The 27345-nt window shown below is 39.7% G+C and overlaps 1 protein-coding gene across 2 annotated transcripts in view; it reads right to left on the bottom strand.

Moving 5' to 3' along the window:
• Positions 1-26724, bottom strand: part of LOC104365169 (putative threonine dehydratase) — a 32732-nt gene extending 6008 nt beyond the window's left edge. Inside the window, exons 1-10 of one of the 2 annotated variants that reach the window (XM_032982030.2) lie at positions 26292-26724; positions 18532-18874; positions 14130-14246; positions 12985-13226; positions 8616-8781; positions 8063-8159; positions 7077-7152; positions 6352-6477; positions 4929-5096; positions 4557-4614 (exon numbers count right to left, since the gene is read on the bottom strand). In XM_032982030.2, coding sequence (XP_032837921.2) covers positions 4557-4614; positions 4929-5096; positions 6352-6477; positions 7077-7152; positions 8063-8159; positions 8616-8781; positions 12985-13226; positions 14130-14246; positions 18532-18874; positions 26292-26425 — 1527 coding nt within the window. In that variant the 5' untranslated portion in view covers positions 26426-26724. The remainder of the gene's footprint in view (positions 1-4556; positions 4615-4928; positions 5097-6351; positions 6478-7076; positions 7153-8062; positions 8160-8615; positions 8782-12984; positions 13227-14129; positions 14247-18531; positions 18875-26291) is intronic. The other variant, XM_009971912.3, reaches the window with a different exon arrangement.
• Positions 26725-27345: the final 621 nt, after the last annotated feature.

Raw genomic sequence — 27345 nt, 5'->3', positions numbered from 1 at the left:
GCTTTTCCAGGCTCCATGTAAAGACAGATCATAACCAGCTAGTGCAGTTCCTTATGTCCCTGACTCATCCACTGAACCTTTGTATACCACTTTTTTAACCATAGAAACCATATTCATAATCTTTTAATCTGTTGTTCTCGGAGAATTCACATAACATTAATATTCATGATACACCATGCTCAGCCACAGTGTAGGTTTGTTTGAACAAAAATCACTGGGGATAGAAATTAAAACTTTGTTTATATACACTGCTTTCAGTTCTATAAATAAACCAGGGCTTTTAACTTCTATTAAAAAAAAATCAACAACTGGGCAATTTTTCTGAATTATTCAGTAAACACTCAGTGGATATTACTGCACATTACAGATTATTTGGCAGCAGAACTTCAATTTATGGTTTGGGGATCAACTGCCAGACAGCCCCCAAGGTCGGTGCAATGCAATGCTGGAGAAAGAGTGTAACAGCTGCCACAACTGTCACTTGGTTGTGTAACTTGAGCCCTTACCTTTTGGCACACTCTTGCATTCAGGTCGGTGAGCATGAGCACGAACACGTTACCATCACATTACCTAAGTCAGATAATAGTCCAACAGGTCTACTTTTAGCCTCCCCAGACTCAGGTTCTTATTTCTACAACTGGGGCAGACTATTCCATACCATGATAGCGTGCTGTGGAATGCCGTTAAAGAAAACGACCAAAGTCTTTTGGAGAGCCTCAGAAGAAATGTATTGTCAAACTTTCCACTCCAAACATCTCTGTTTTGCAGATGAGGAAACTGAAGCATGGAAACGGTGCCTTGCCCAGGTTATGCAGGAAATACTCTGGGAATGATAACATCCTTCTTGTAGCTGGACAGCTGAGTGCTCCTCTGTATTCTCCTCAAAGGACAATAATATGGAACATGTTGGCAACTGGAGACTGTAATCCAAAAACTGGGGACTCTAATCCTCTGGCCTTTTATAAAATGCAAGTCGGCCCAAAGGAATTTACTCAAATTGACCAAAACAGACTGTTCTGGCCTGTGGTGAACAAACTGTATGGAACAACAAGATATTACACCACACAAAGTGAGCCAGGAAATCCAGCACGACTGGGGACAATGTGTAATGTTATCATATAGAAAAAGCAACATTTGATTTATGTATTAGTATTTTGTTGCTATCAGAGGGAGAAGTAATGAGATGGGTGTTCTTTTTACAACCAGTCTCTTCTGAGTTATTTAAAACCACCACAGAGTTAAGGTCCCAAGAGGTTTGAAGTGAACAGATCAGAGAACCCCATAATATCAAACAGGACCAAGGTTAGAAGGAAAACTGCCACAGCAACTGCTTCTCTACAAAGCTGCTGGAGTACCTCAAGACCTTGCAGGCCCTTGCTGCTCTGTTCCAGGACCCTCCTGTACCTGCCAGTCTGATTATGCTGCAGTTCCAGTGGTGAGGAGAAGACTTTTCTAGAAACTTGATGAGCTCAAAGATTCTTCTTTTTCAGCTGAGTTGCATGAGTTCAAATATGAGACACCTATTAAGCAGGCAAGCTGCTGTTCTATAGCAGACACCTGCATGGCTTCATAGCAAAAATAGTTCTTACCTTATTAAGTTGCATATTAATTTTGATCATTGACTTCTCTCTGAGTCAATAATAATACGAAATTAAAGGGGTTTAAATGGTTATAAAGATGCTTACAAATGGAAACAATTTAAGTGATAAATTGTTCCGCACTGAATCTGAGGAATATTACTGATAAAGAATAGGGAAAGTTCACAGAAGCATATTGTAGTTTTCTCCCATGAACTGGGCAATCCTTCAGATCTCTATATCTAGTTAGATGGTGATACTATATGATTTTTATCTTAGCTCTGATCTTTATTTCTGTCTAGAGATTCCCAGTCATCTAACCTGCTTTAATAGCTGTAAAATGTGAACCCTACTAGACTGGTTATTTGTATGATTTGCTAAGAGTTATCTGTTTAAGCTGGGACTTTGGAAGCCATTTCCTAACTGCTCAGGTAAGAGTGAATTAGGGTGTAGTCCTCTGAAAGACAGAAATCCAGTATAAGCCACAAGGAAAGAGAAACTAAACTGCAGTTGTAAGCAGGCAGTATCCAGAAGAAACTCCCACACTGTTCCAAAGAATGTGACTAGCTAATTTCACTACACAAGGCACTTCATTAAGAATCAGATGAATCTAAAGCAGCCACCATAATCCTTTTTTCTTTTTTCTTTCTTTTTTTTTTTTTTTTTAATTTAAAAAAAATCTCTTGGTTTTGCCAGTAAAATGTTCCAAAAGTTATTTTTCCAGAAGGGTAGTTTGAATGTAAAGCTTCCTTTTAGAAAGTCCTTACTACTCCACACAATCCAACTATCAGCAAGGATCTTCCCACAGAACATTCCAAGCATGCACCAGATGAATAAACACTAACCTAGCAAGGCTCTGTTTCACTAGAGCGGAAAAAAACGCTCTACGTTCCTGATAAACAGTGACTAGAAGCCAAGTTTCTCTCCTTTGGAAATGAAGGGGTAAATCTAAAACGATGATTAAATGCTTAGATGACAATTGCGACAGGACTGATTTAGTGTTTCAAATAAGCCACTACACTTACCCCTCTGTTCTGTCAAACACTTAATCTATATCCGCAGTCAAAAGTATGTATTAAAATTAGAGTGGGTATAGCTGTAATGCCTTTCCTGTTGTTGCCACCAGTTCAACACATGATAATTTTGGTTCTTGATCTAGATTTAAATGCATGCTTTATTTAACATGCTGTGATTTACACTGATGAAAACAATAAAAAGTTCTTTGTAGGACTGCTTTAGTAGCAAATGCTTAAATTGCTTTCCTGACACAGGGTTTTGGCCCTTACAAGCAACAAAGAAAAAAGCAAAACCTTCCCTCCACATATTAGCTTTATTATGAAAATATGTACATTTTTTTATATCTGGTTAGAGCAAATTAATTTTGATGCTTAAAGAAAAATTTAATATTCTACCCTTTTTGATTACCCTTGTTTTAGTTTTCAAAGAAAAGCTTCACTGTTCACTAGATGTCACCAGACAGAGCTGCCTCCAAAGTCACTGAGGCCTATAAATCTGGATCGCTACTTTGTACTTCACATCTAATTATCCAATAGTCTCTCCCAGAATGATTAAAAGCCATCATGCAAATCCATCATCCAATTAAATTATTCAGGGATGCAAATTTTTTCCTTCAACTCTCTTGTAGTACAACACTGTCAGATGCTTGAAGAGGACAGTCAGTGAAAATACATTATATTTAAAGTGCAGACAATAGCACATGACACATTTTCATTCAGGGACTGTATTTATGACAGCTTCTAATAAAATTGGCACATTGGGAGAGGTTGCAAGAGCAATGGAAGATTGTTCTAACATTCTTAGTCAAAAAGTAAGAGAGTAGATTTTGTTTAATTTACTTAGTAGCATTAATAAAAATTACAAGCCTTAGCTCATAAAATTCACATTGAAAACTTTAGAAGAGCTACAGGCTTTGTTGTATCTAGCTTTCAGTGAAAAGGTTTTTCAGAGCTAAGTTAGTCTCTGAATCAGAGGGATTTGTCTACCCCATACAGTGTCACAGTAGCTTCAAGTTACCTGAACCAGTAAACTGGGCTATTGTTACAGAATGTAGTTTAAGTCCTAGACACTTGATAAAACTATTAATATAATGTTCTGAAAGACATTTGTGAACATCTTAGTTCTTTGCTATAGTCACCTTTAACCTAACTTATTCTTTATATCAGCAAGTGAAAAATCCAAGCAGGTTTTTGCATCCAGGTGGGAAATTAGATTTAAATGCCAAAACGGAAGAACTTGCTTAATAGCATTACTGAATCCCAGCTATGAGCCTGTTTAGCAAAGAGACCTAATCTGACTTCCACCTGTGATTTCACAAACAAAATCAGGTTGGACTTTGACAGCAGTAACATGACATCCATGGAACCACACCTTTGCCAAACCAGTTGAAACAACAGATATGCCGTGAGACAAACAATTCCCTTAAGAGATGCCATTAACTTATAACACCTCCTCACTGTTATTGTATCAAATACTCAATAAAGGAATAATGATTTTGCTTTGTGCTCTTTGTGGATAAGGTAAAAAACTGAGGCCCTAGTTAAAAAGGAGGATTCCTTAGGAGCAAGGGTGTTCTCCACATTGCTTTAAGGCAAATTGATCTTGGATAATTACAGCCAGCCTACACAGCTGGCTCTTCAGGTTCTGGACGGATGCTGCAGCTTGCTCACCACATCTGGCACACCAACACGCACCTAAAGGTTTGCAATAGTAATAGCTGAAGTATTTCAACCATGGTGTCACAATAGCAGGTAAAACAGGTCCTGTGTTATTTAGATGCCTGTGAAGTGTTTGGTGAAGCAAGATGCTATATAACACAGAAGAAATTATCTATTACACTGACAAATCACTGTGCACACTCTATTGGACTTCTTCAACATAGTCATATAGAGATATAGGAAACCAGAATGAATTAGGGGAGGTCAGTACTGCTAGAGAAACTGAAATTGCATCTCATCTTACCTCGACAGTGAAGAGCTCAGATGTCACAAACATATGTTCTTGTTTGATATCCAAAACTCTAGATCAAACAAGGGATAAATTAGAGATCACAACAATCCTTTGTCTTTATAAAATAGTTTCTGTAAGTGTTTGGACAGTAGCTATCTTTGGTATTTTCTGTATTAGACATTTATTCCATGCTGTAAAGGTGCTTTCACACTGTAACAAAAATGAAGGAAATAAAAGCTTTTCTGAAATATAACAAGAAAAATCCCTTTGATTAACTAGTTACTTACAGACTTGCCTTCAGAGAACATCTGGAAACATGCCCAAATACTTTATAATCTTTGTGCTATTCTATGATTATATTCCCCCATTACTAGTTTGACTTACCTTGCTTCTTCCCGAGCCAAAAACTCCAGTAGCTTTGAAATGCCTCCTGGGCAGTCAGAAAGCACAAGGGAAAATCTGCACACTCTGTTATCGAGGGTCAGAGCACGAGCTATGCACTGCTGCAGCAAATGTAACTCCAGGTTTCCACTGCATATAACAACTGCCACTCTGAAAACAGTGAGAAAAGTAGGGTTTTTTTATTAACTCTTGTCTGTGCAAAGGAACCATAAGTCACAAATACTGCATTCAATATCAGTTTAAGATTTGCTAGGACCACTCTTTAACAAATACGTATTACACATCAGAGAGGCTCATGGCTCTAGTATCAATTTGTGGGCAAGCAATGGGAGCCTAGAAGCTGGTTGCATTTGTTGGTCTGAAACTTTGTTTTCATTTTGCATTTCCTGCAGGTGTTAGTTTTGTTAGAGATAGTTAGCTAGAGAATTCTAGTTCTGTTTCAAATTTTTAAAATGTGACTTATTTTTTTTCCGGGAATTTCTGAGTCTCAGCCTCCTAATGGTTAAATATAATGTATGTTCAAGGAATTCTGTAACCATTAACTAAATCCATCTCAACCCTGCAAAATGGGTATAGACATGTTTGAAGAGTAAGTGAAGAGCCACATGGTTAGTCCATGATAATCTCTCTCTGCAGGGTCAAACCTGACCTCTTTAAACTCAAACCTTTGCATTTTCCCTTTTATCTTACCTATACTGAATTGAAATGTGTTGCTGTGTATGTACTCTGTCAGCCTCCTCTGAAGAATTGCCTCAGCAGTATTTTAGCATACAATGCTCTATATTGGAAATTCTTTTTTTTTTGTCTTGGGTGCATGTACGCTTAAATACATTCTGGGCTATATCCTGAGACATGGCTCAGTCTGCTTAAGTACTGAGTACTCAAGCCCAGATGCAAGAAGGCACTTACCCACACGTTTAACATTAAACACAAGGGTAATCCCATTGACAATCTGGGCAGGAGTCCTTGGGGCCAGGAGGCAGGTGTCACTAAGTGACTGCAGAAGACAGGCCAGCTCCTGTCCCACCACAGACAGGGCTGATTTCCACAAGTGGAATGACAGAAGGCAACAGGCTGACAGGAGCAGGATGGTGTCCTGGCAGATGACCGTAACTCATGGAGTTGTATGTAACTGCCATTCCCCCAACCATTTGAGAATACAGGAAAATTACAAGATTTGTCTAGTCTCCAGGTGGACATTTGTTTTGTTCAACATGGTTTTCTGACCCATGAGTGGTCTTTTCAACCTGAAACAGATGCCACAGATAGGCCCATTGCCAGTTCAGGGGCAGGAACTGCCTCTTCACTCATGAAACAAGTAGCTTCTCTCCTCTCTGTCTCCCAGGACCAAGGCACTCATCCTCATGCTTGTGCCACAGTTCCCTGTTTGTAATAGCTGCCATACCTTTTACCCTTCAACTCAGGCAGCTTCCCCGCAACCAACGCTGCAAGTCCAATGGCCCCATCTGCATCAACCGTGGCTCGCTCATACTCCAGCAATCTCAGCATTGAAATGAGGATGTCCTCCTCCCTGAAGGCAAAAAAGTTACGTCAGAACAAAACAAAAGAGCCACTAAAAGCAGAAGACAATACATTTATGTATAAAGGGATTCCTTCCGTCCTTCTGGGTACACAACAACCCCAAGGTGGTGTTACAGCAAGCTCTGCTGGGGGGGCTGAATGTGCATCTCAGTCTTGTTATTAACTGAAAGACAGGATGGCATTGTTTTGCTAGAACCATTGTGCTAGCTAAATCCTAGTGGTAAGTATATTCTGCCAACTTGGGCTTTCAGTGAAGGTTCAGAAGTTTTGCCAAAAGCTGCCATCAAGTGTTGTAGAATGCAAAAAGGACAAGTTTTACACCCAGAGCATCACCAGGTACTAGCAGCAGGTGAATTTTTGGCCAAAGGAATCAGATACATAGGATTAGGTTTAATGCCTTTAGTGCCCTCTTGGAAGGAAAGGCACCCCACCATAACCAGGTTCTCACAGTGTGTGCACGATTGCAACTCCTGCCAGCCTGTTTTCCACTGTATGTGAAGAGCAACCATGCCCTGGTGGTACAGTACATTTTTCATATACAGCCATATTCACCCAGTATTATTCATTTCACTGCCTTTCTTCACCTACCTCACAGCAACAACTTTATCCACAAGTTTCCCAGTCAACTGCAAAGAATTGCTGCCAAAGCAAAGTCCACTCACATCTGCAGATTTCAAAAGACAAAAATATGAAGATGGCTGCTCTAGACAAGTTCAAAATTTTTTAGAGTCCTGACTGGGTAGTGCCCTTAATGAGTGCAGCACACTGCTGCTATTTGATCTTAAGTTGCTTGATTTTTCATATAACAAAAATTTATTTGGTAATGAAAGACCAACTCTCCTGGGAAGATTTTTCCATTTTGGACCCCTTTAGCAAAATTGTGATTATTCACTGGCACAGTCACACTGTGAAACTGACCCTGCAGCCCAGTGCTTTTCACTGTACAACGAGACCTGAAAAAAAGAACCCAGTGTGGCACTGGGTTTGTTAGCTGCAGCAGGAGAGTTAGCAAAGGAGTACAGAGACAGGCAGAGCTTACTGAGAAACTTCAGAAGTTGTTTGTTTATAAAACTCCCATTTAATCCAAAGCTTCCAGGGATTTGACGGTAAGGTAGACATGATATTCTTAAATTGTTTAACAGCTGAGGATTTTTGAGCAAATGATATGGAAACAACTGTATCACTTACAAATGCTGTTGTTCTGAGAACAGTTTTGTGAGTAAACATTTAAATACCACATTTGCCTGCCTTTTCACAAATTAGTCTTTTACATGAGAGTTTTCCCATTTACTTTACTGGTTAAAATGCTGTGTGTGAGCATAATCATCAGACAAATACTCTTGTATTTCTAAGTATTCACCCGAACATTTCATGTGTACTGGAAACAGTATTACACCCCAGGGTGGTGGTGGAGGAAATGTGTCAGAAGTTGCTCTTACAGCATGAATTAAATTCTGACTCCTCAGAGGTTTCATTTGAGCTATGTTTGAACTGGATTAGTGAGAAAATAATATGGTTAGAGAAATCAGTGAAAACCTTAATTTTACCTCCAAAAGAAGAATCCATTTTCTTACCCCCATAAAAGTGATGATTGCTGCAAGCCTGGTCTTCAATTGGGTGGCCAGCCTTTAAGGATCGTTGCAATACAGGGAAACTTTCAGATTCAACCCCCTGGGGAAGACAAGTATTGTCACTTTTTTATTGACCCAGCTATAACAGAACTTACCACCCAAGTGAACACCAAAAAAGCTACACAAAGTTTCCTCTTAGAATTAACAAATAATTTCAAGTTGCATAATAACTGTGCTATCACTAAATTTATCCTGTGGCTTATTTTGGGACAAACTTTTCCAGTAAAAAAATTATTTCAAAACACAGAACTGAATTTCATTTGTTTTGGAAGAGTCTTCCTGCATTTTTTCTTAAATCCAGGCAAGCAGCCAAGAGACAGGAGGCTTCCCAGGCTCTCAGTGGCTCTTCTCCTTGGTAAAGCCTGGGGGCACAGTTAGTACTGGTCCCCGGCATACGCAGTCTCTGTCAGTGTTTCACTAGATACCAGTGCCTTTTGACAGTATCTATGGTGAAAGCTGTCAAAATGCAACACTTTACAGGTGAAAGGAAACTTACAATTACAGAAATATGTGGGTTGAGGTGTTTGAGTGCAGCAGCCGACCCTGCCAGCAAGCCACAGTGTCCTCCTGCAGGGAAAATCACTGCGTCCAGCTTTGGGACCTGCTCGTACACCTCCAGCCCCACGGTTCCCAGGCCCGACAGGTAGACAGCACTGTCCTCCCTGCAGGAAGGAAGGGCACAGCTCAGCAGGGTTCACAGTTGTCAGCACAATAACACTTCGATCTACTACTTTAAAGACATCGTTCAGCAGAAAAAAGGTATATGCAGGAGCAAAGCACCAGGGCAGGAGGCAGTACAACAGGACACTTCCATCAGACACACCATCGTGCGCTGTGTGAAGTGTGACACTAGCTACTGGGAGACAACTGGCACCGCTGACAAACCCCCCAAATATCCTTCAGGGAAAAAAAGAATGTAGCTCTATTGTTACCAGTATCAGGTGTTTACAGGGCTGGTAAGACAGAAGCATTTTTCCATTGCTGTCACTACCATATGCTTCATAAATTTTAAATGTGGCAGTCCAGACTAAGTCAAAGTCTTGGAAGGACATCTCCTTCTTTGTATTTATAAGTGGAATTTAGTGTTTATGATAAATGGGAATTTTCATGAAATTTAAGCACTGCGTTCAACCTCACAAATACCAAACAGATTGCTAGAGAATTAAGTCTTTCCACCATCTAGGGCCAATATCTGATACCTTCACATTACTCTGGAAGACTCTGGAAGGGTTAGAGAAGCATTTACTCATGCCAAAATACTTGCTGGCAAAACACTTTCAGGCAAAGGTAATTTAATGAGCAGAATATGGACAAATACAGTCAGAAGATTGAAGAAAAGTCCACTGTACAATCACACAATTGACTTGGATCTATTTCTAAAAGCTGTTTTGCATTTTATTTAAAAGTTAGCAATGATGTAATTGTAGAATGATATATGAACAAAAACCACGAGACCTCTGTGTGACTGTATGCTCTGCTTTTTCTGGCAAATGGATAAGCAAACAGAATTACAGATCCAATGACTTCACTTGATTTACTTGACCCAGGACGTTTGGGTACTAGGAAGCTGTGCTTATATTACTGTTATACATGCACAGAGAGGCTCAGCACAGGAGCACAGAATGCCTGCAAAGACCTCTTGAGAAGCTACCTCACATACATAGCAAAACACACCAAATTCCTCAGGGCAAGAGTCTATATAACTACACAAGAAAGGATGGGAGGAATGAACTTTCAATCCTGTAGCACAGCTAAAGACAAAGGCAAGAAATCATAGTGGGATGGGTGAACCCTTGAATTTATTGTCTTTATAAAGATACTGAAGGAGCTGTTTCCTCCTTCTTCTATGTGACTAAACATATAACTGCTCTCCTGAACTATTCTTCTGGACCGTTATTTGCAAATAAGATTCAGAACTGAGTTTGCGGAATTACCCTTGCCATGGTTACATGGGAAACCATGGGGACCTGCAAAAATGAATGAGGACCTGTAATATTCAAGTTATGAGTAAAACTTCTCTAACAACTGAAAATTCTGTCTGAAGGAGACTTCTCTGGGCATGGAGATTTATTAGCAGTTTGAATGAATGTTCAAGTAATCATGTTTTCCGTGCTAACATCTAGTTAGAACACCAGTTAACTGATCAGCTTCCAGCTTTTTATAATAAAATAAGTTATTTACACTGTGACTGATTACTTTTGCTTTGTGAAAGCAAACATATCTCTTTCAGTAGCATATGCCATTGAGGGAAAATCAAGGAAAAGGGCAGGTGAATCAAAAGACTGTAGATGTAAATAAGCATTTTTGAGTCAGAGCTAGAAACCTGGCCATTTTCCTTCTGTAATGTGCGATAGATACATCAGCAATCAAAGATGGGCTGTCAGGCTTCAGTTTCCCAATGAAATTTTGATGTGGCTGCTAGCAGGCTCTGTTCCCCTGTTCTCCAAATAAAGGGCCTGAAAGCTATCGGCTGTCCTTCCTAGAATAACAGACTAACCAGATCACCAATGAATGAGGATCAGGTCTGATCAGTATTTGGATACAGTTACACAAGAAAAAACAGGACTCTCAAGAAAGGAAGGTGTGTAATTCAGTCTGTAGCACACTTACCTCTCTGATTCACAAATCAATCTTTCTCACATCATCCCAGAGGTACTGTGTTACTTATTGACAATCTTCACATTGCATTTATAATGAGGTCCTGAACATCTACAGTTATTAGAAATCCCATATTAGCTAGGCAGTAATTAGGTAGACTTAATGACTGAATTCCAACTTGAAAAATCACATTTCCTTCCTGGAATTTCACAGGAAGATGCAGTTGGATAAAAAGTTTCCTTATTCTAATTGAACTCTTGCATGATCATTTTTCATGACACAGTATTTTAATTGCACTTAAAAAATGGGAAGAATTGACACTGACACACAACTACAGGACATCACCCGTGCAGGTAAAACCAAGGACAGTCATGTAATGTCTACCTCAGGAAGGAAAGAATGAATTGTTGGTTAAGGAGATGCAGACACCAACTTGCTAGGGTTTTTATGCAAGCTAGAATTAAACTGAAATAAAACAACATTTCAGAAGTTCCATTCTAAAGCACAGGAGATCAGCTGATGTTTTACAGACAGCTTTGCCAAGTGATGAGGAATGTCAGACACACACTGAAGATGACTGGCTATCCATATAAGCATACATCCCTCTGGGAGAGCTCTCCCAGTCTACACCTAACAAAAGACATCTCAGGCATCCCGTTATGAAAAGGGTCACAATTGTAGTGGGTATTTTTTTCCTATTTTTTTTTTCTCCGAAATGTAAAAAATTGTATCTGTGAGTTTATAATTAAACATAGTAACAGGCTGAATAACTCTGTTTCTTGTAACCTGAAATACCCATTTCTGTAGTTAGAGACCCAAAATAAATCAGAGTGCTTTGATATTATAAATCATAACATGTACATTTAGAGTTCCTCAGTGTTAGATGCTGAAGTCCTTCACGTGCATTGTCCCTGGAGCTTCATAGACCTGGAGAATATCTATCTTATCTAACACAAATAATTATTTGGGAAGGAGGGGAAGATTAAACATGAAATTACAATAAAATAACTTAATTCTTATGTGCAAACATGATAGTTGATGCAAGACAGCTGGGAGTTAACATGCTCATTGAAAAAAGGCTGACAGAAATTTGGAAATCACAAGGTTATAGAAAGCTGTGGTTTCCATAGAGAGCCTAAATGGTTTTAAAATTCAGTGGGATCTAGGGCACCTCATTCCCTTGGGTTTTTCTGAAAGTCTCAGTCTGGAACAAGGTTGTACCCATGGTGACAGACAAGGCACACCAAGCAGCCCCGCGGGTCACTTGCTGTTGGCAGAGCTAACGGTGCAGTTGAAGACTGCAGTTTTTAATATCGCCTCCCCAGTAAACCAACTGGGAAAGAAGTGAGGACTTTCTCCATTCTGCTCATTCTGGGATCCTCTTTCCAAGCAACTCGACTCATTATTACTATGTTTAATGCACCAGCACCTGGGGGCCGGAGGGGAAGGGGCACTCACTGCAGCAGGTGCCCTACAAACATGGAGTGGCAGATAAATCCTGCACAGAGGCGCAACGGGGAGGGAGATCAATGTTCCAGCTCTGTGCATCAGAGGGGCCGCCAACTACCTCATGCTAATGATTCATTCCTCTGCACTTTTGTAAATCTTACTTGAAAAAAGGTAAGAAAAAAAAAAAGAAAATGGAAGGGGAAAACTGAAGAGACTGCATAGAGAAAAAGAAAAAGATGGAAAACGGATCAGTTCTAAATATTTTTGCCTATCTTATCTTATTCTAATCATGTTTTTATTAGATCAGGCTTGTTCAATGACCTCAGATAGTTTGAACTTAAATTTATGCTCACTTTTACCTATTTTAAATATATGTGAAGTAGCCTCTTACTCATCTTTTTTTTCAAGGCAGAATCACAGTATTGTAAGTCATACCAGATATGCAACAATTTTACATTAGCCTTCCCTTGCCACTGAAGCCTTTGCATTAAAGATTAGTTTTTACTCACCTAGCCTTAACGCTTTCTGACAGGGTTCATAAAGACTTAACATATATGGGTTATCATAATAGCCCATATAATTCCTAATCAGGAACTTTGCCTAATTTGGGGGAAAAGAGGAGCATTTCATGTTGGTTTCCATCCCCAACAGCTATAGAAAGATTCACGATTTGTGCCTGGGAATATGTAACTGTCCATACCCCAGGTAATGGGAACATCTTGATGACCTGTGATCAAATTTTAATGAAACTAATTGTTTTTGTAGAGCTGCACAAGTATCTAATTTAATTTTTCTCATCAGTCTGACTTTCCACTTACTCTTCAAGGTAGAGGTAACCATTCTCCTGCGCCAACCTTCTTGCATGTGTCTGGGAATCCTTAGCTGTAGTGCCATAGGATATAACCATGGCACCGTACTCACGGCACATTTTCACTCTGGCTGGGGACGTGCTGGTTGACATGATGACAAACACCGGTATATGGAGCTCTGAGGCGTGGTAAGCAACAGCCGTGGAAAAGTTACTGTCCGAAGCCACAATCACTCCTTTTTTTTGCTGATCCTAAAAAACAGCGTTGTTTATTGCACATTATAGTGTGTTACAAAGTTGTCCCATATAACCCTGGATTATTCTAATGGTCTGACTTCCTTCTTTTTCTCTACTAGCTGATCATACTATGACACAGTATATGCATGTCTGGCATGATGTCAGGACTCACACACAGAGCTAAGACAGCACAAGATCAATCGCTGTTCCTGCACTCCTCTGGGTTCAATTCTTATTCCACTGGAATTAGCTGCAAAACTCCAGCTGATCTCAGAACAGGCCATATCTGGCCCCTCACAGCTGATATCTGGTCCCTCTTCCTTGCCTGTGTGAAATTACTTCATTTCAGATTTCCCTTTAATAGAAGGATTTAGTCATATTATTAAAAAAATGCAGGAATAACCACTGTTTCTGGGCTGCTGTATCACGCCAATTATAATTATTATTGCTGCAGGGATTCAATAACCTCCTACGACAAATGATAAACAAGCTATTAATGTAATGATACTGAAATTCATTACAAAATCAATTGGTGATCTAGATCCTTCTCATCACCCATTGTAACTCGATTTCATCATCATTTAAAGTTTGGTGGTTTCAACATGACAGAACCATAATACGCATATAAACACTGTCATCTAAATGCCACAGAAAAATGCTGATGTTTACATTTTGCAAGCTTTTCTTTCAAATATTTTTAAGCATTCCATCAGCAGATTGGCCAAGTATAAATAAAATACTAAGTATTTTACATTCGGATACATTGCAGGCCTATCTGTGTTGATCAGCACAATGGTTCAAAAGGCAAGAAACACTCTGATTCCACGGACATTATGAGTAAAATTATCTTTAATTCTGCTCTATTTTTGTGAAGCAGAACTAATCGATTTCTTTTTGAACATTGACATTTTAGTATACCTGAGGCAATGATGTCAGAAGGTAAAGTACACCTCGTTCCTTCACAGATCCTGTGTACTGAAGGAACTCTTTCTTTAGGTAGATGTCCATTCCATACTGCTTGGATAGCCTAGAATACTGGAGTATAGAAATGTTATTATGAGGATGTATCTAAAATTATGAAAAATCTTCCACACCTCATCAGTTTCCTGAGGAGGCATGCATTCAACTACTATGTATGAGCTCTAAAAAGTAAATTTCATAACTTGTTTCTTTAAAAATACAATGTTGTTGCCTGCCAGATTCTTCTGGTTTATGAAAGTCATTTATCAAAATCACAGCACTGAAATATGTACCCAATGACATTATGAATTCTGAAAATAGCACTTGTTTTGGTCTCACTGTTCAAATACAGATATTAAAATAAATATTTTCAATTATTTCAAAAAACTATATGGTCTGATATTTTAGCACTTGCCAGAACTAGATATTGAATACTCAAAAAATAATCTCTTAATAGATATATGAACAGTTAGAAAATTCCTCCTTGAGTCCCATTATGACTCTGATATGATTTCTGTCACTGACTCACTACTGAATATTGTCCATTTTTCATCCTAAGGCCAGTATGACACTAGTAAAGACATTTCTTATTTGAAGAATGGTGGAAATAATAAAAAATATTTCCCAGGATTACAAGTGTAAGCAGCAGCTGTTTGAAAATGCTCAGTGTTTGGTACAGAAATGAGATCCCTGAGCAGAGAGGAATTAGCAAGCATAGTACATGCAATGCAGTGTCCAAGTGCATGATTTTTTCAATATATATATATTTGTTAATGGCAAACCTGTATCAATTTTTAGAGGAAGATACAGCATACATCACCATATTAATTTCCTACTGACATGTTATCCAAAACAAGAGTTTTAAATATGATAACTTACGAAACAGAGCTGCAGTAGGCCTGTGAGTCCCAGTTCCCTAGGCTTACTGTATATCTGTTTCGTAATTCTCTTTATTTTTTCCATTGGCTGCCAAAGAAAATGAGAACCTGGGGATCTAGGGGATCAAGCCCTCATTTATAATAAGTCACAAAGAAAGATAGATTAAAGGACAGCATGACAATATATTTTAAACGTTTATGTCAAAAAGTGTCTGGCAGTGCCATGCATCTGGTGTATAGCATACATAGTAATATGTACTGACATATTTTTCAGACTGTGGAACTTCTAAAGTGAATTTATATAAACTAAATATATCTGAAACACATACTTGCTTTGAGGTATACAATCAAACTACATATTTCAGATGAATGTTTCAAGGCTTTTTAGTGGATTTAAAAGCATATGTTAAATTCCTCACCCATAGGTGGGGCCAGATTCTCTATTTTGTTTCTGAAAATCCTGCAATAGGAGCTACCACTTGCTGCTCCTTTGCAAATCTGGCTGCAGAACTGAAAGAATGGAAAGTGCTTAGTACACTAATAGGATAATAGTTTATATCCTGAACAGCCTAATCTATGGAGAATGCTTATGCAAAACAGAACAAGAACACTAGACAAGAAACACTACTTTACTGGTTCTTCACATACCGTTCTAGTTTTATCATTTTGGATTTTGTAGAGAATCTTGGATTCTAGAGTGAACAATGAGAAAAAGGATTTAAGGAGATCGATCCTGTGACTTTATAAAGTTGCTAAGTCTCCTATATTTAAAAATATGTGTCATTATGTACTCTTACCACAGAGGTGGTGTACTTCAGATTATTCTTTTTCTTCAATTTTGATACTCAATATTTTAACTCTTTAGGTTATCCTTTTCTGCCTCTTTTAACTGAGGCTTTTTTTCATGTAGACTAAACATAGCAATTACTTCCAACAATGGAGGTTGTCAGTGCTATTTTCAGCAGTACTGACCTAATGTGTGACCTTGTAAGACTCATTGAATCAGGCTGCAAGTTTCTTCTTTTGTCACTATGATCTTACCCAAGGACTACAGATACTGTGTCTGATGAGCAGCACACAGCACACCCTCCACTGGGCATCCACAAAGCTAACACAAAACAACCCGTAAAGTTCCTACATGGATAACCAAACCAAGTGCTCAATTTAATGCTAATTCCTTGTTTTCCTGTACTCATTACCTCTATAACATCTGCTACAATCATTCATGATGCTATATCTCAGTTCCAGGCAAACTCCTGCATAAGGATCCAGAATGCTCCCTCCATGGTCTTACTTGCAGATTAGGAATCACCCTGTAAAGTGATTTCTCCGTTCAATTACCTGAATGGGTTATAGCCATGCCCACTTTCTAAATCCACCCAAGTGTCCCTGAAAGGGGTTCTTGCCTCTCAGAAATGAGTTAAAGTAAAGGCTATCAGTATTTTTCTTGACACTACTCTGTGATTTCAATACTTTCCTTTTGAATAAGTGCATGAAACATATACCAGTGACTTCTGCGGGAACCTTACTCTGAATAGCAACAGTCACAGGCCATTTTCACACTAAAACAAGTGGGGATATAGGCTTTCCACTGTTCTGATCATCCCAAAAGTGTAGCTCATAAAAAGAGACTAAAGAAAGCTAGCCTGTTTAGCTTGGCACAGTAAAAGGAGAAAGGGGATACTGCCACGTTGTATAAATCTGCCAGGGACACCCAAGAGGAAGGAACTATGTAAACTGAAGGGCAAAGCTGTCTGAGGACACATGGTGTGAATTGGGCAAGGAGAGCTTCACTACTTGCGAGCAGGAGCACGACTGGTTTACAAAAAGTTTGGTATTACATGAATGCCTGCAGGAGCAGAAGATGGACTTTGTGGTGCAGTCTCACTTTTTCTGGCATTAGGATGTGTTGAAAGCAAGGACATGGCTCAGGGGATGGGGGTGAGATAGACTTTACTAGTGTGACAGAAGTACACGATGCTGTGAGCTGCAGGGAAGGGATGATCCAGGCTATCAAAGGGTATGGAGCTAGCTAGTTCTGCTTTCCAAATTAAACCCTGACACTCTCCCTCTCCCTGCCCATTGACCTACCTTCATACAGCAAGACTAAACCCGTCTAACAAACATGACCAGAGTTGACAATTACAGAGAAGTGCAGTGCTCACCACCTGCAATATTAAGGCAAATCTTCTCTTCCTGGGACAGTGTCTCCACAAAAGCAGAAGATTGACACTTCTCTCTAGAGCACTGACCGTGCTCTCAAGCATGACAGTCTGAGAGTTCTGGTGACAAACGATGCAATGTGAAGAGTTTGGTACACTCCCTCTGTTCACCCAGGCCCCTGGCCACCTGTGCTACACAATGTGTTTGCTCAGTCCCCACACTGCCTTCCCAAGCAAGCCAGCTTTTCCACCCTGAAAGGAAATCCAGGTATGGCTGGCGGGATGGTTTACTCCCAAGCCACTCTGAACAGGCAATATATGAATGCAAAATGCATCCAGTTTGACCCCCTGCACTCCGGACAGCACTACCCTGTAAGTTTTTTGTGCCACCTTACAGCCTCAAATGGTCTTGTATCGTGCCCTTTGTCACAAGACACACTTCTTCCCAACCACATTGCTCCAGGGATTGTTAACCCCAAGCAGTGGCTCAGACATAAAAGGTCTTTTTCCTGTGCAGGCCAGAAAGACAATCCACAACCAGTGAGGGTGGTGGGGTGCCCTGGGTCAGCAACAGGGAGGGATTCATCGAGAGAGCAATTTGGGGCTGCTGCTATGAATTGTCATTTGGCAAAGATGCTCTTTTTACCCATTGCAGGCAAAGGAGGAGATTAGCCACGGAGTAGCTATCAGTAGCCTTCATAAAGAGGTCCCAGAAGTAGAAATACACCACAAATTGAATAGCTTGCCACTGTACTTCTCTTACAGTTTAGAAAATGCTTGTACATTTATGGGAATATCTTGGTCATTTTCATACCTAGACCGATCAATAGGTGCACGTGTCTGTGTATAACTTAATGTCCTCATTTAGTTGAAGACACACATGGCAGAACCACCTGGTTACAGAACATATCCAGCCTTGCCAGGTTGGCCAGTCTAGGAAGGAAAATCTGTACCTTCAAACTCTCCAAATATGAGGGCTGGTTCCAAACCAGGCTCTCCCACAAGACCGCTTACCCAAATGCTGATAGTCCACTGTCCCCAACTCAGGTTCCTTATAGCAAGAGTTTTTCACCAGGAACATAATACCACAGGGCATTAAGTCTATGCCTAATGTGTTTTACCTTTATTTTAGAGATCACTGCAATCTTTGAGGGTTTAGGTTAGTGTAAAGAGGTAAGAAGAAAACTGATACAAACATGAGTCATCTTACACAGATCAATCTGCTGCAACTCACACATACTCTTCATTAATTTCTGATCAACTTTTATAAATAAAAGAAAAAAAATACTGAGAGAATGGAAAGCCATATAAACTCCTTACCATGCATGGGGTTTTCTGAACACCACACTGGATTTTGAAAGCTGCTGCACTAATATCTTCAAATCGAATCAGCTTGTTACAGCTTGACAGGCTGGTCCTACTGCTTGACTGAGGGATGTGGGAAAGGGCATCCCTAAGTAACTCCTCATTACGGTTCACTATCTTCATTTCCCATGTCTTCACATCCCCATTCAGGCAGTCCTCCTCATCAAAATCTTTCAGTCTCTCAGGGTTGATAGGGGGTGGATTCTGCCCAATAAGGCCGTTTCTTATAGGCCCATCCTTACAACAGTGAAGATCACAAAGTGCTGGGGCATCATGTTTCTTTATTTTATTGTCATCCCTAGAAACAAATAAAAGAAACTTTTTAGGAAAACTTGGATGACTAAAGGCTTGACATTTAGCATTTAAGAAGGATGCACACCTCAGCTGCTCTTTGCAAGTATCAAATAGTCAAATTGAATTATTACTGTCACATTACCTTATCTTATAGGTGGATTGAAAGATACTGTAACCAACCAGCTTTTAGAAAAGCCACAGATAACCTGGCATGTGGACAAACTGGGAAACTGTCATACCTGAGCAAATAAGAAAGATATAATCTGTGCTGCCTGGGCAGCCAGATCTTCCTCAGTACTCAGTCTCAATCATCAATGATTCCAATTCAGTGCTTCCAGAAATTTTGGAATTACTGGAATTGTATTTGCTATATGCAACTCCATGTTTTTCAAAACAGGCAAAGAGCTGCTGCAGAGCATTCCCTAATACTATTAATAGCAGTAACAAATGTCGTTATGTTGTACAGAAGAGATCTACTTCTCTGCTCTTGCATACTTGCAGAGCATACTCTTGACAGTTGTAAACTGCCTCGTGACAGGAAGGAAATGACTTTGATAAGGGATAACAATTATATCCTACTACAGAGCTAAAGAACTAGGTCTCCTGATCTGCAAGTTAACACTCCACAGATAAAAGAACCTGTAGATAAGATGACACTGTGATGCCACACAAACCTTCCCCAAGAAACTTTGGAGAGACAACACTGCTACAAAAATTTACCAGTTTTCCTACCTTCAACTGCCTTGATCTGTGGTCCACAGTGTTCAGGAGTTCACAAGGGATAATATAGTGTAGGATTTTGCAGCCCTACTAACAAATGAATGCAAAACTTCTAGGAATTCTTGGAATTGGGAGAGTAACATCGGTAAAAAGGAACATTAAGCAGAAGACCGGTGATATGGGAAAGTGCTGATACCACCCCTGGTTTGTTGCTATAATTACACAGACAGTATAAGCCTCTACATGAAGGACTCAATATTAACCTATTTGGAAGAAAGGGTCTTCTAAAAACATATATGTTAAATTATGTCAGAGAATTCAGTATCATCTCCAACAAAAAATATTTACTATTTCCATAAAATACTTTGTATTTAAGTTATGCAGTTATTCATCAGCAGGCCTGGCTAGAGCAAATGTTGCCCTAGTTTTATAGCAGTGATCAGCACTGTAATATGCATTGTAATAATTTCCAAAAAGAATTTTAAAATATTTAGGGACAGCTGCTTTTTGAGCAATTGCCCCACTTTTGGCAGTGTCATCCAATTTTTTGTAGTCCCAATAATCTTTGCCAGTGGTTCTGCTTCTTATTACACTTCCAGTTATTCCACTGAGGACCTCACATAACAATATGGGCAACATAAAACGTTTTGTTATTTCAATCAAGTAACGTACCAGCAGCATCAATCATTCTGTATATCTTCACAGGACACAAAAACATACAATTTCTGTAGCAAGTTCTTCTCTCTCCAAAATTAATTAGATTAACACTAACTTTCTAAGATAAATAAATGAAGTATTCACACATTTAAAACATATTTGTGTTGAGACCTGGGATTTAAAATATTTTTCCAAAACCATATTTTAAGATGATACACCCAAAGAGCAGGCATTCTGCCTTCAAATTAAACAGCTTAATAAGTAGCTTTGTTCCATACTTCTCTTCATCTCTGCTCCTTTGGGGTTACAGGGTTGGAACACTTCATAAAGATGTTAAGGTTCCAGTGTTAGTTCTCATGCATATTAGTTAACTTCATGCAAAGATAAGAATCAGATCAGACTGTCTTCCCATGAACTTGTTACAACACAGCCCCTGGCATAAACAAAGCTATCATCATCTAAGCGGCCAGACCGCTGTTAAGAGTTCATTCCCTCCCTCCCCGCCAAAAAACATTTTCCATAAAACAGTAGCCCCTAACCATTACAAAAAGAGAAGAACATATACATCTTTTCTCTAAACGTATTCTCTAAAATGTTTAGCAAGCATTAGCAACGAATGACATTTCTTACACTGGCAATGGGTTAAAAGAGTATATGTAGGGTAAAATATATAGGTAGCTCAAAAATTTTTGATTTTTCTAGGTCAAATTTTTTTTACTGACTGGCATTTGAAATAGGAGATAAATTCACAGTTTTTTCTTGCATCTGTTTCAATCAACTACAAAAAGACCATAAAAAACACCCAGCCAAAGATGACCACAAAAATTCCATTGATGAAGTAGGATTCTGCTAGAAAGTACAAAGCACAGGGTAATGCCTCACCATGCTAGTGCCATAAAACATTTTTATCTACAAAGAGAGACCAAAATGAGATACTGATTTTTGGCCCTAGTCTTGGATTTCCTTTTTTTTGGCAGAACAAAGGAGGGAAGTAAATCAGATTCCCAGTCCTTGATCTACAGCACTGCTCTCATGAACAACACTGTTGTTGTCTGCTCAGGACCCTGGCGGAGACACCACCTTATGACCATTGGAAAAAAAGAACAAAAGTCAAACAGCTGTAAAATACATGTAGGCTTTTCAAGCTTGAGATAGATTTAAAGCAGATCTGAAACATTACCATCTCAACATTTAATATGGAAACTATCATCCATTTACATCTACAAGGTCAACAGACTCATTACCAAAGGAATATCATCATGCTATTGTATATGTGTGCATTGTATATATTTATTTCAGATGAATCTTCACCCTCCTTCTATGTACATATTTTTCATTTACATTAGTGAATGACATTTTCCCTGTTGAACCCTCCTGGGTGCACCACAGACCCACTGAGAGCTCTCAAGCTCTCAAGGTAAACAGTAGGTTGAGGTTTGATAATCCATCACAAACAGGCAACTAATAACCCTGATGGTTCAGATGCATTTGTCTCCTTAAACACAGTTTGTATTCTTGGTGTAGACCACCTCAGTATGAATTTCTTCTGCAGGAACAGTCAAGGCAGACAGCAAAACATGCAAGTGCTCACAAAAAGAATGCACGTGATGTCTCATGAACAGTAACAAAATATGGCCCCTAATCTAGTGATCATGCCCACCAGATGAAAATCTGAGCCAATATAAATACAAACCCAAACATTATAAAACATCGCTCCTCTCAGATGGATCACTTTTCCTTTTTTGGACTATGTCTAGGAAAGTTTTCATTAAAAAAGCCTGTTTATTTCCAGTCATAAAACAAATATCCAGCTGGCAAGCTTTGTTACATGGTTATAAACTACATTTTACCTTTAAAACGATTAGTAAAAGCAAACATGCAAATACAGTTTATAAACCTACTTTTTCAAGAAGAACTGCTCAGCATAACTGAAAAAAAATAAAAGAGAAGATCTGTATGCAGACATTCCATGAATAATTATGGAACTGGAAAAAATATCATTTGTTTAAGCAGATAGCTTTACACAGTTTAAAGTCTCAAAGTCAATGCAAAGATAGAGTGTGCTGAAATGCACTCTTAGAATGATAAAAAGCAACAACTTGGAATGAATAATTCCTCTGTTTCCAATTTGTTTTCTTGAATATGCTTATAATTTTCATCAAGCTAAATAGCACTGGGGAAAACAAGCTTGGAAAACCACTAACATTAATAAACTATGAAATTTATAAACCCAACAAAGATAATTTTGAAAAGATAAAACGCAGTAACAGTGCATAATATACCTAAAGACCACAACTATTGACTTCACTATAAGGAGAAAGAAATGCCTATGCAGTTACCCTGCGATGATGGGACAATTACATGTCCCCATCAGATGAAGCACATGCAGACTGCCTTCCTGAGGATCCATGAAACGGACTAAACAGATTAAACTGGTATACTGGATCTCTTCAGCTTCTGAAACTGAAGGAGCAAAAAATCTACAAAGTCACAGATGTCCAGGAAATAGAAAACTGGGGAGATTAGTTGCTCTTTCTCCCAGTATAATTGTTAGGGAGATACCATATGAAAGTATCAGACAGAAAATTTAAACATTCCCTTCTTATAGAAAATAATTAGCTCACAGAACTCATTGCCACATGACTCTATGAAGAGCAAAGCGATAAATGTGTTCCTAAAAAACTGTGCAACTATATGGAAGTAGGTCTAATAGCAATCAATAAACACATCACTCAAGAAGCAATGTGAGATTCAGGAAGGCCCTTATCACTTACTTGGCAGACTCCACGAAAATATATGTGAGATAGCATCTTAGGTGGCTTTTATTTTTCTCCAAGCTCCTGTTATAGGCCACCCCTACAGAGAAGACGCAGAGGTAGACAGCTCTTTGGTCTCACCCAGTGTTGCCATTTTGATTTGCAGATGTACCCAATGTCAGCATCTGGCACATTTGGCAGCTTTAAGACCTCTTACAAAGTGAGTCATAACAATGCGTTTTGAGGCAGAAATGAAGTTGTAATTATGGACATACATTCCCATGTTACTGTGCTGCTTCACAGACAGAAATTCAAGTGTCACAAAAGGCAAAGAAATTTTAGTACAAGACTGAAAACCCAGCATTTCTGTCATTTCTACAGCAGTTTTTATCATCTGCATTCACAATGATACGCAGTCACCATAAAGAAGGACTGACAGTATGGTACAAGTTCTGTAGAGTACTTTAGCATCCTTACTGGTCTACCCCATGACAAGAATTTCAAGCTCCAGTGCCTAATTTGGACTGAGCAGTGGCACAGTGCAAACTGGCAAAGTGTTAAGCTTGAATAGCACTTCAAAACATCCCAATGAATTGGGGCGAGCCTATAATTAAATCATCAGCACACATACACACATATGCACATGTTCTCTATATGTGGATTTTTATTTAATTATTTTTTAATGTTTTGAGGGTAGAGGTTTCTTAAGCACATATTTACATGCTGTCATCATCTCCAGGCTCCCTGAACACTTTCCTGGAGCACACTGAGCTAAAGACATCGGTAAAATGCAGTTTTATACATACTTGCAATCTGCTTTCTGGATAAATGGGCTCAGATCTTATGCCTGCAAGTTTGGAATATTTATTACAGTGAAAAGTGACCCCTTTAAAGTCACTTCTGCCTGATTCCTTAAAGTCTTGAGCAGAGATGGGTCATGTGCTGGGAGAATGAGACTAGGGCTGGGATCTCCTCTGAGTGGGAAAGATGTAATCCCAGGATATGACAGAGAGGGCGCTTTCCCTCGTCCAAATCCCTCTTTTACCCAGAACATCCACAACTCCATTAATCCCTGTTATTCCATGTCCCTAGCCCTGGTGTCCTCTGACCCTTACAGATGTCTGAGCCTCCCACACCCCTCTTGATACCTACCCTGTTTGTTGCAATCCCCTTTCCCAACAGTTCCTAAACATTCCTGTTCCATCCCAACCCCTCTTCTACTTTTTCCTGCCTTCCCCAAACACATCCAAATGCTGCAATAACAGCAATTCTTAAGAGCATCTCAGCAGCTTGTGCAAGCGAGTCTTTATGAAAGAGAAATGATAGAAAAATTGAAGCTTGCTGAGATACAAATGGCAAGAAGCATCATAACATGTCATCTTCACTGACAGTAATTCTAGATTATCACACTGTACAAGTAAACTCTTCCAGGCACGGGGAAAGAACACACTAGATTTCTCTGACAATATCACTGACAAAGACAATACTGCACTCAAACACTACTTTCTTGAGTTACCATTATTTTGTATAACACTAGTACTTAGAAACACCTATCTGAGACTGTATCGCTCCAAATAGTGTCAATTACAGGATGGAAATTTAAAATGCATCTTTGACATTTAGATACCCAAACCCCTAAGCAAAGTTATTGTTTCTAAATCACATAAGAATCACCAACGTCTTCCCCTAAACAGAAAGCCAAAGCCAGTAAATACGAGCTCAGCTTTATTGATAGAAACTGGGGCGCAGACAGATCAAGTGACTTGCCTAAGGCTCCCACAGGACGTTTGTAGCAGGGCTACTTATCAGAGTGTCTTAAAGACGAAGAGATCAGGGCTTAGTCACTAGCCTGTATGACACAAATGTCAGGGGATTTCTGCACTGTGACCATCCCACAGAGATAGGTACAGAATAACTGAGCCTTGAGATTGAGCAGGAATTTATAACTCTACTCACCATATACAGGTTTGACAAAACTTGGTGATGATACACAACCAACAAATGCAAAGAAAGCTCAGGCTCATGCAGGGAACAACCAAGCTGCATTATCACTCCTGATAAAATATCTCCTTACTTTCAGTAAGTCAGATTTACCAGAGCCTGAGCCTAGTACTATATCTGCCTTTATCTGTAGTCATAATCCATTGCCAGTTTTCAGTACCCACTATGGAAATGTCACTGCTTACTGCTGGCAATGGCAACTGCTTGTCAGCTGCTAAACAGATAAAAGGAGAAAAAGTAATCTGAAAGCAAGAAGAGCTCAGAAGGCCACCCCTCTTAGTTATCTCTGCTTCAGTAGCTTCTAAGTGTCCCTCAAACAAACCCATCCCTCTAAGCAGTTCTTCCAGGACATTCACAGCTGTGAATGTCAAATGATTACTATCAAACACTGCACACAGTTTGGCAGTTAAAACTCTTCAAATAATGAGATTTTTTCCTCTAAGTTAAATGTGCTCTGTGTTTAGAGGTTCTCTGATTATTAACACATCTTCATAATTTACTTAACAAACAAATAGCATAACCCAAACTAGATGAAAGAGTGGTCCAGTGATGAAAGGAGTTGTTTAAGATTCTCAGTTCGCTGCAGAACATGTCACATCATGTGTGACTTCGGGTAAGCCATTTTTTCAATGCAGAACTGAGATCTTGTCTTCCCCTTTGGTGATTCATGAGGGTTTATTAACAGCACTGAGCCCACTGAAACAATTTGTTTTAAATATTACCAACATCCATGACTATTTGCAGGATGCAGGAAGTTAGAATTGCCCCTTGTTTATACCACCTCTGACAAGACCGAGTTGTGATCTTGCTAGTGGTGTCCAGGTAATAAAATTGGAGGAGAAAACAACTATGGAAAAGGTTAAAAGTGACGTTGTGCAGACATGACTGTGCCATATGGGTGCACACCCCCCAGCTGCTTCTACACAAGGGCACTAGATGTCTTCTAAATTCCGTCTGCACCATCCAACACTGAAAACAGGAATTCAAGACCATACCCTCCATAACAAAGACAACCGCAGAACATCTGTAATAACAGGATCTGACACAGGCTATCCCAAGATAAATTTTCAGCAGTCCATTAGCCTGTCTAGCATTATTTCTAATACCGTACTCTTGAAGAAATAAAAAAGCTAAGCTCCACAAGCTTAAATTATTCAAATTTCCTTTGCTTCTAGGGGATGACTCCAAGAGCAACTCATACCCACAGAACCCTGGGAGATAGTCAGAAATTACAAACAATTTCCTTTTTTTTTTTAGAAAGTAAGGAATGGAAAAAGAAATCATTACCTATACAGCACAGCGACTAAATAAACAACGAGGTGAAGCAAAACTCCAACTACGACACCATAAGGAGGCAGGAGGGGTCCAGGGGTTGTCATGTCCGTGGGCCTGGCCCTGGGTGGACCCTGAGGGCTGACCATGACCCCTGAGGGGGAGAAAGGAGAGCTCTAGCTCTAAGTCAGACAGCAATATTCTCCAACCTTTGCCAGAAAGGATCGTAGTCTTCATCTTCCCTGGAGTGGTCCCTGGGAGTTCTGTTTTTTAACACCCTGGAGTAGAGAAACTGTGCTGCAAAATTCATTGTAATTCCTGGTGCAAAGCAAAGCTGGGAGACTGCGGGCAGGGAACACACTTGCCTGTGAGAAGTGCCAGCCCTGCAATGCCTGGGTGGGAAACAGTGGGCAACGTGCTGTAAGCAGCAATCCGGCACTGACTGGGGGAGGGAAGTGCCTTTGAGAGAGACGGCTGCTGCTATTTAAAGAGATTATTTCAGAGGCCAACCTGTCCTTGTCAATTTGAGTCAGGGCCTGGATTATGCTTGGGTGACACTCTGCTAGTGGAACACTTGAAGCTTTAGTTACTTACTGCTTAGCTGTGGAGCATGATCTAGACCTGCTGTAGAGCCTGTGATTTAATGGCACACACTTGGGTAGGCAGGGGCAGTAAGAAAGGGATGCATTTTTTGTGGTGGTTGAGTCACCTGCAAGGATCCTTTAAGGCAGCACCAAGGGACATGGGTCTTTGTGACTGAGGTGCAGTGGAGACTGGTTACTTCGTTCGGGTCTTCTCTTGGCACAAGTCCTTGTAGCAGAGAACCAGAGATATTCAGATCATACAGCTAGAAAAGATCATCAAGAGAAAAGATTGAAGCAATAGATACAAAAACCCCCATGTAAATATGTTCTTTATTGCCCTCAGAGAGCGTTAGCAATGGCAGTGCCACATTTCCAGAAGCAGAATGGCTGTGCAATGGGGACAGGACAGGACAGGAGCAGAGGGTCCTTCTGTGGTTCCTCTCCTCTGGAATACAGCCCCGATGGAATACAGGCTCCAGGCTGCT

Source organism: Tyto alba, unplaced genomic scaffold (genome assembly GCF_018691265.1).
Source record: "Tyto alba isolate M040663 unplaced genomic scaffold, T.alba_DEE_v4.0 Super-Scaffold_1, whole genome shotgun sequence".
In the NCBI taxonomy this organism is placed as follows: domain Eukaryota; kingdom Metazoa; phylum Chordata; class Aves; order Strigiformes; family Tytonidae; genus Tyto; species Tyto alba.
Note: the sequence above shows the minus strand (reverse complement) of the source record. Positions and strands in the feature narration are given on the sequence as shown.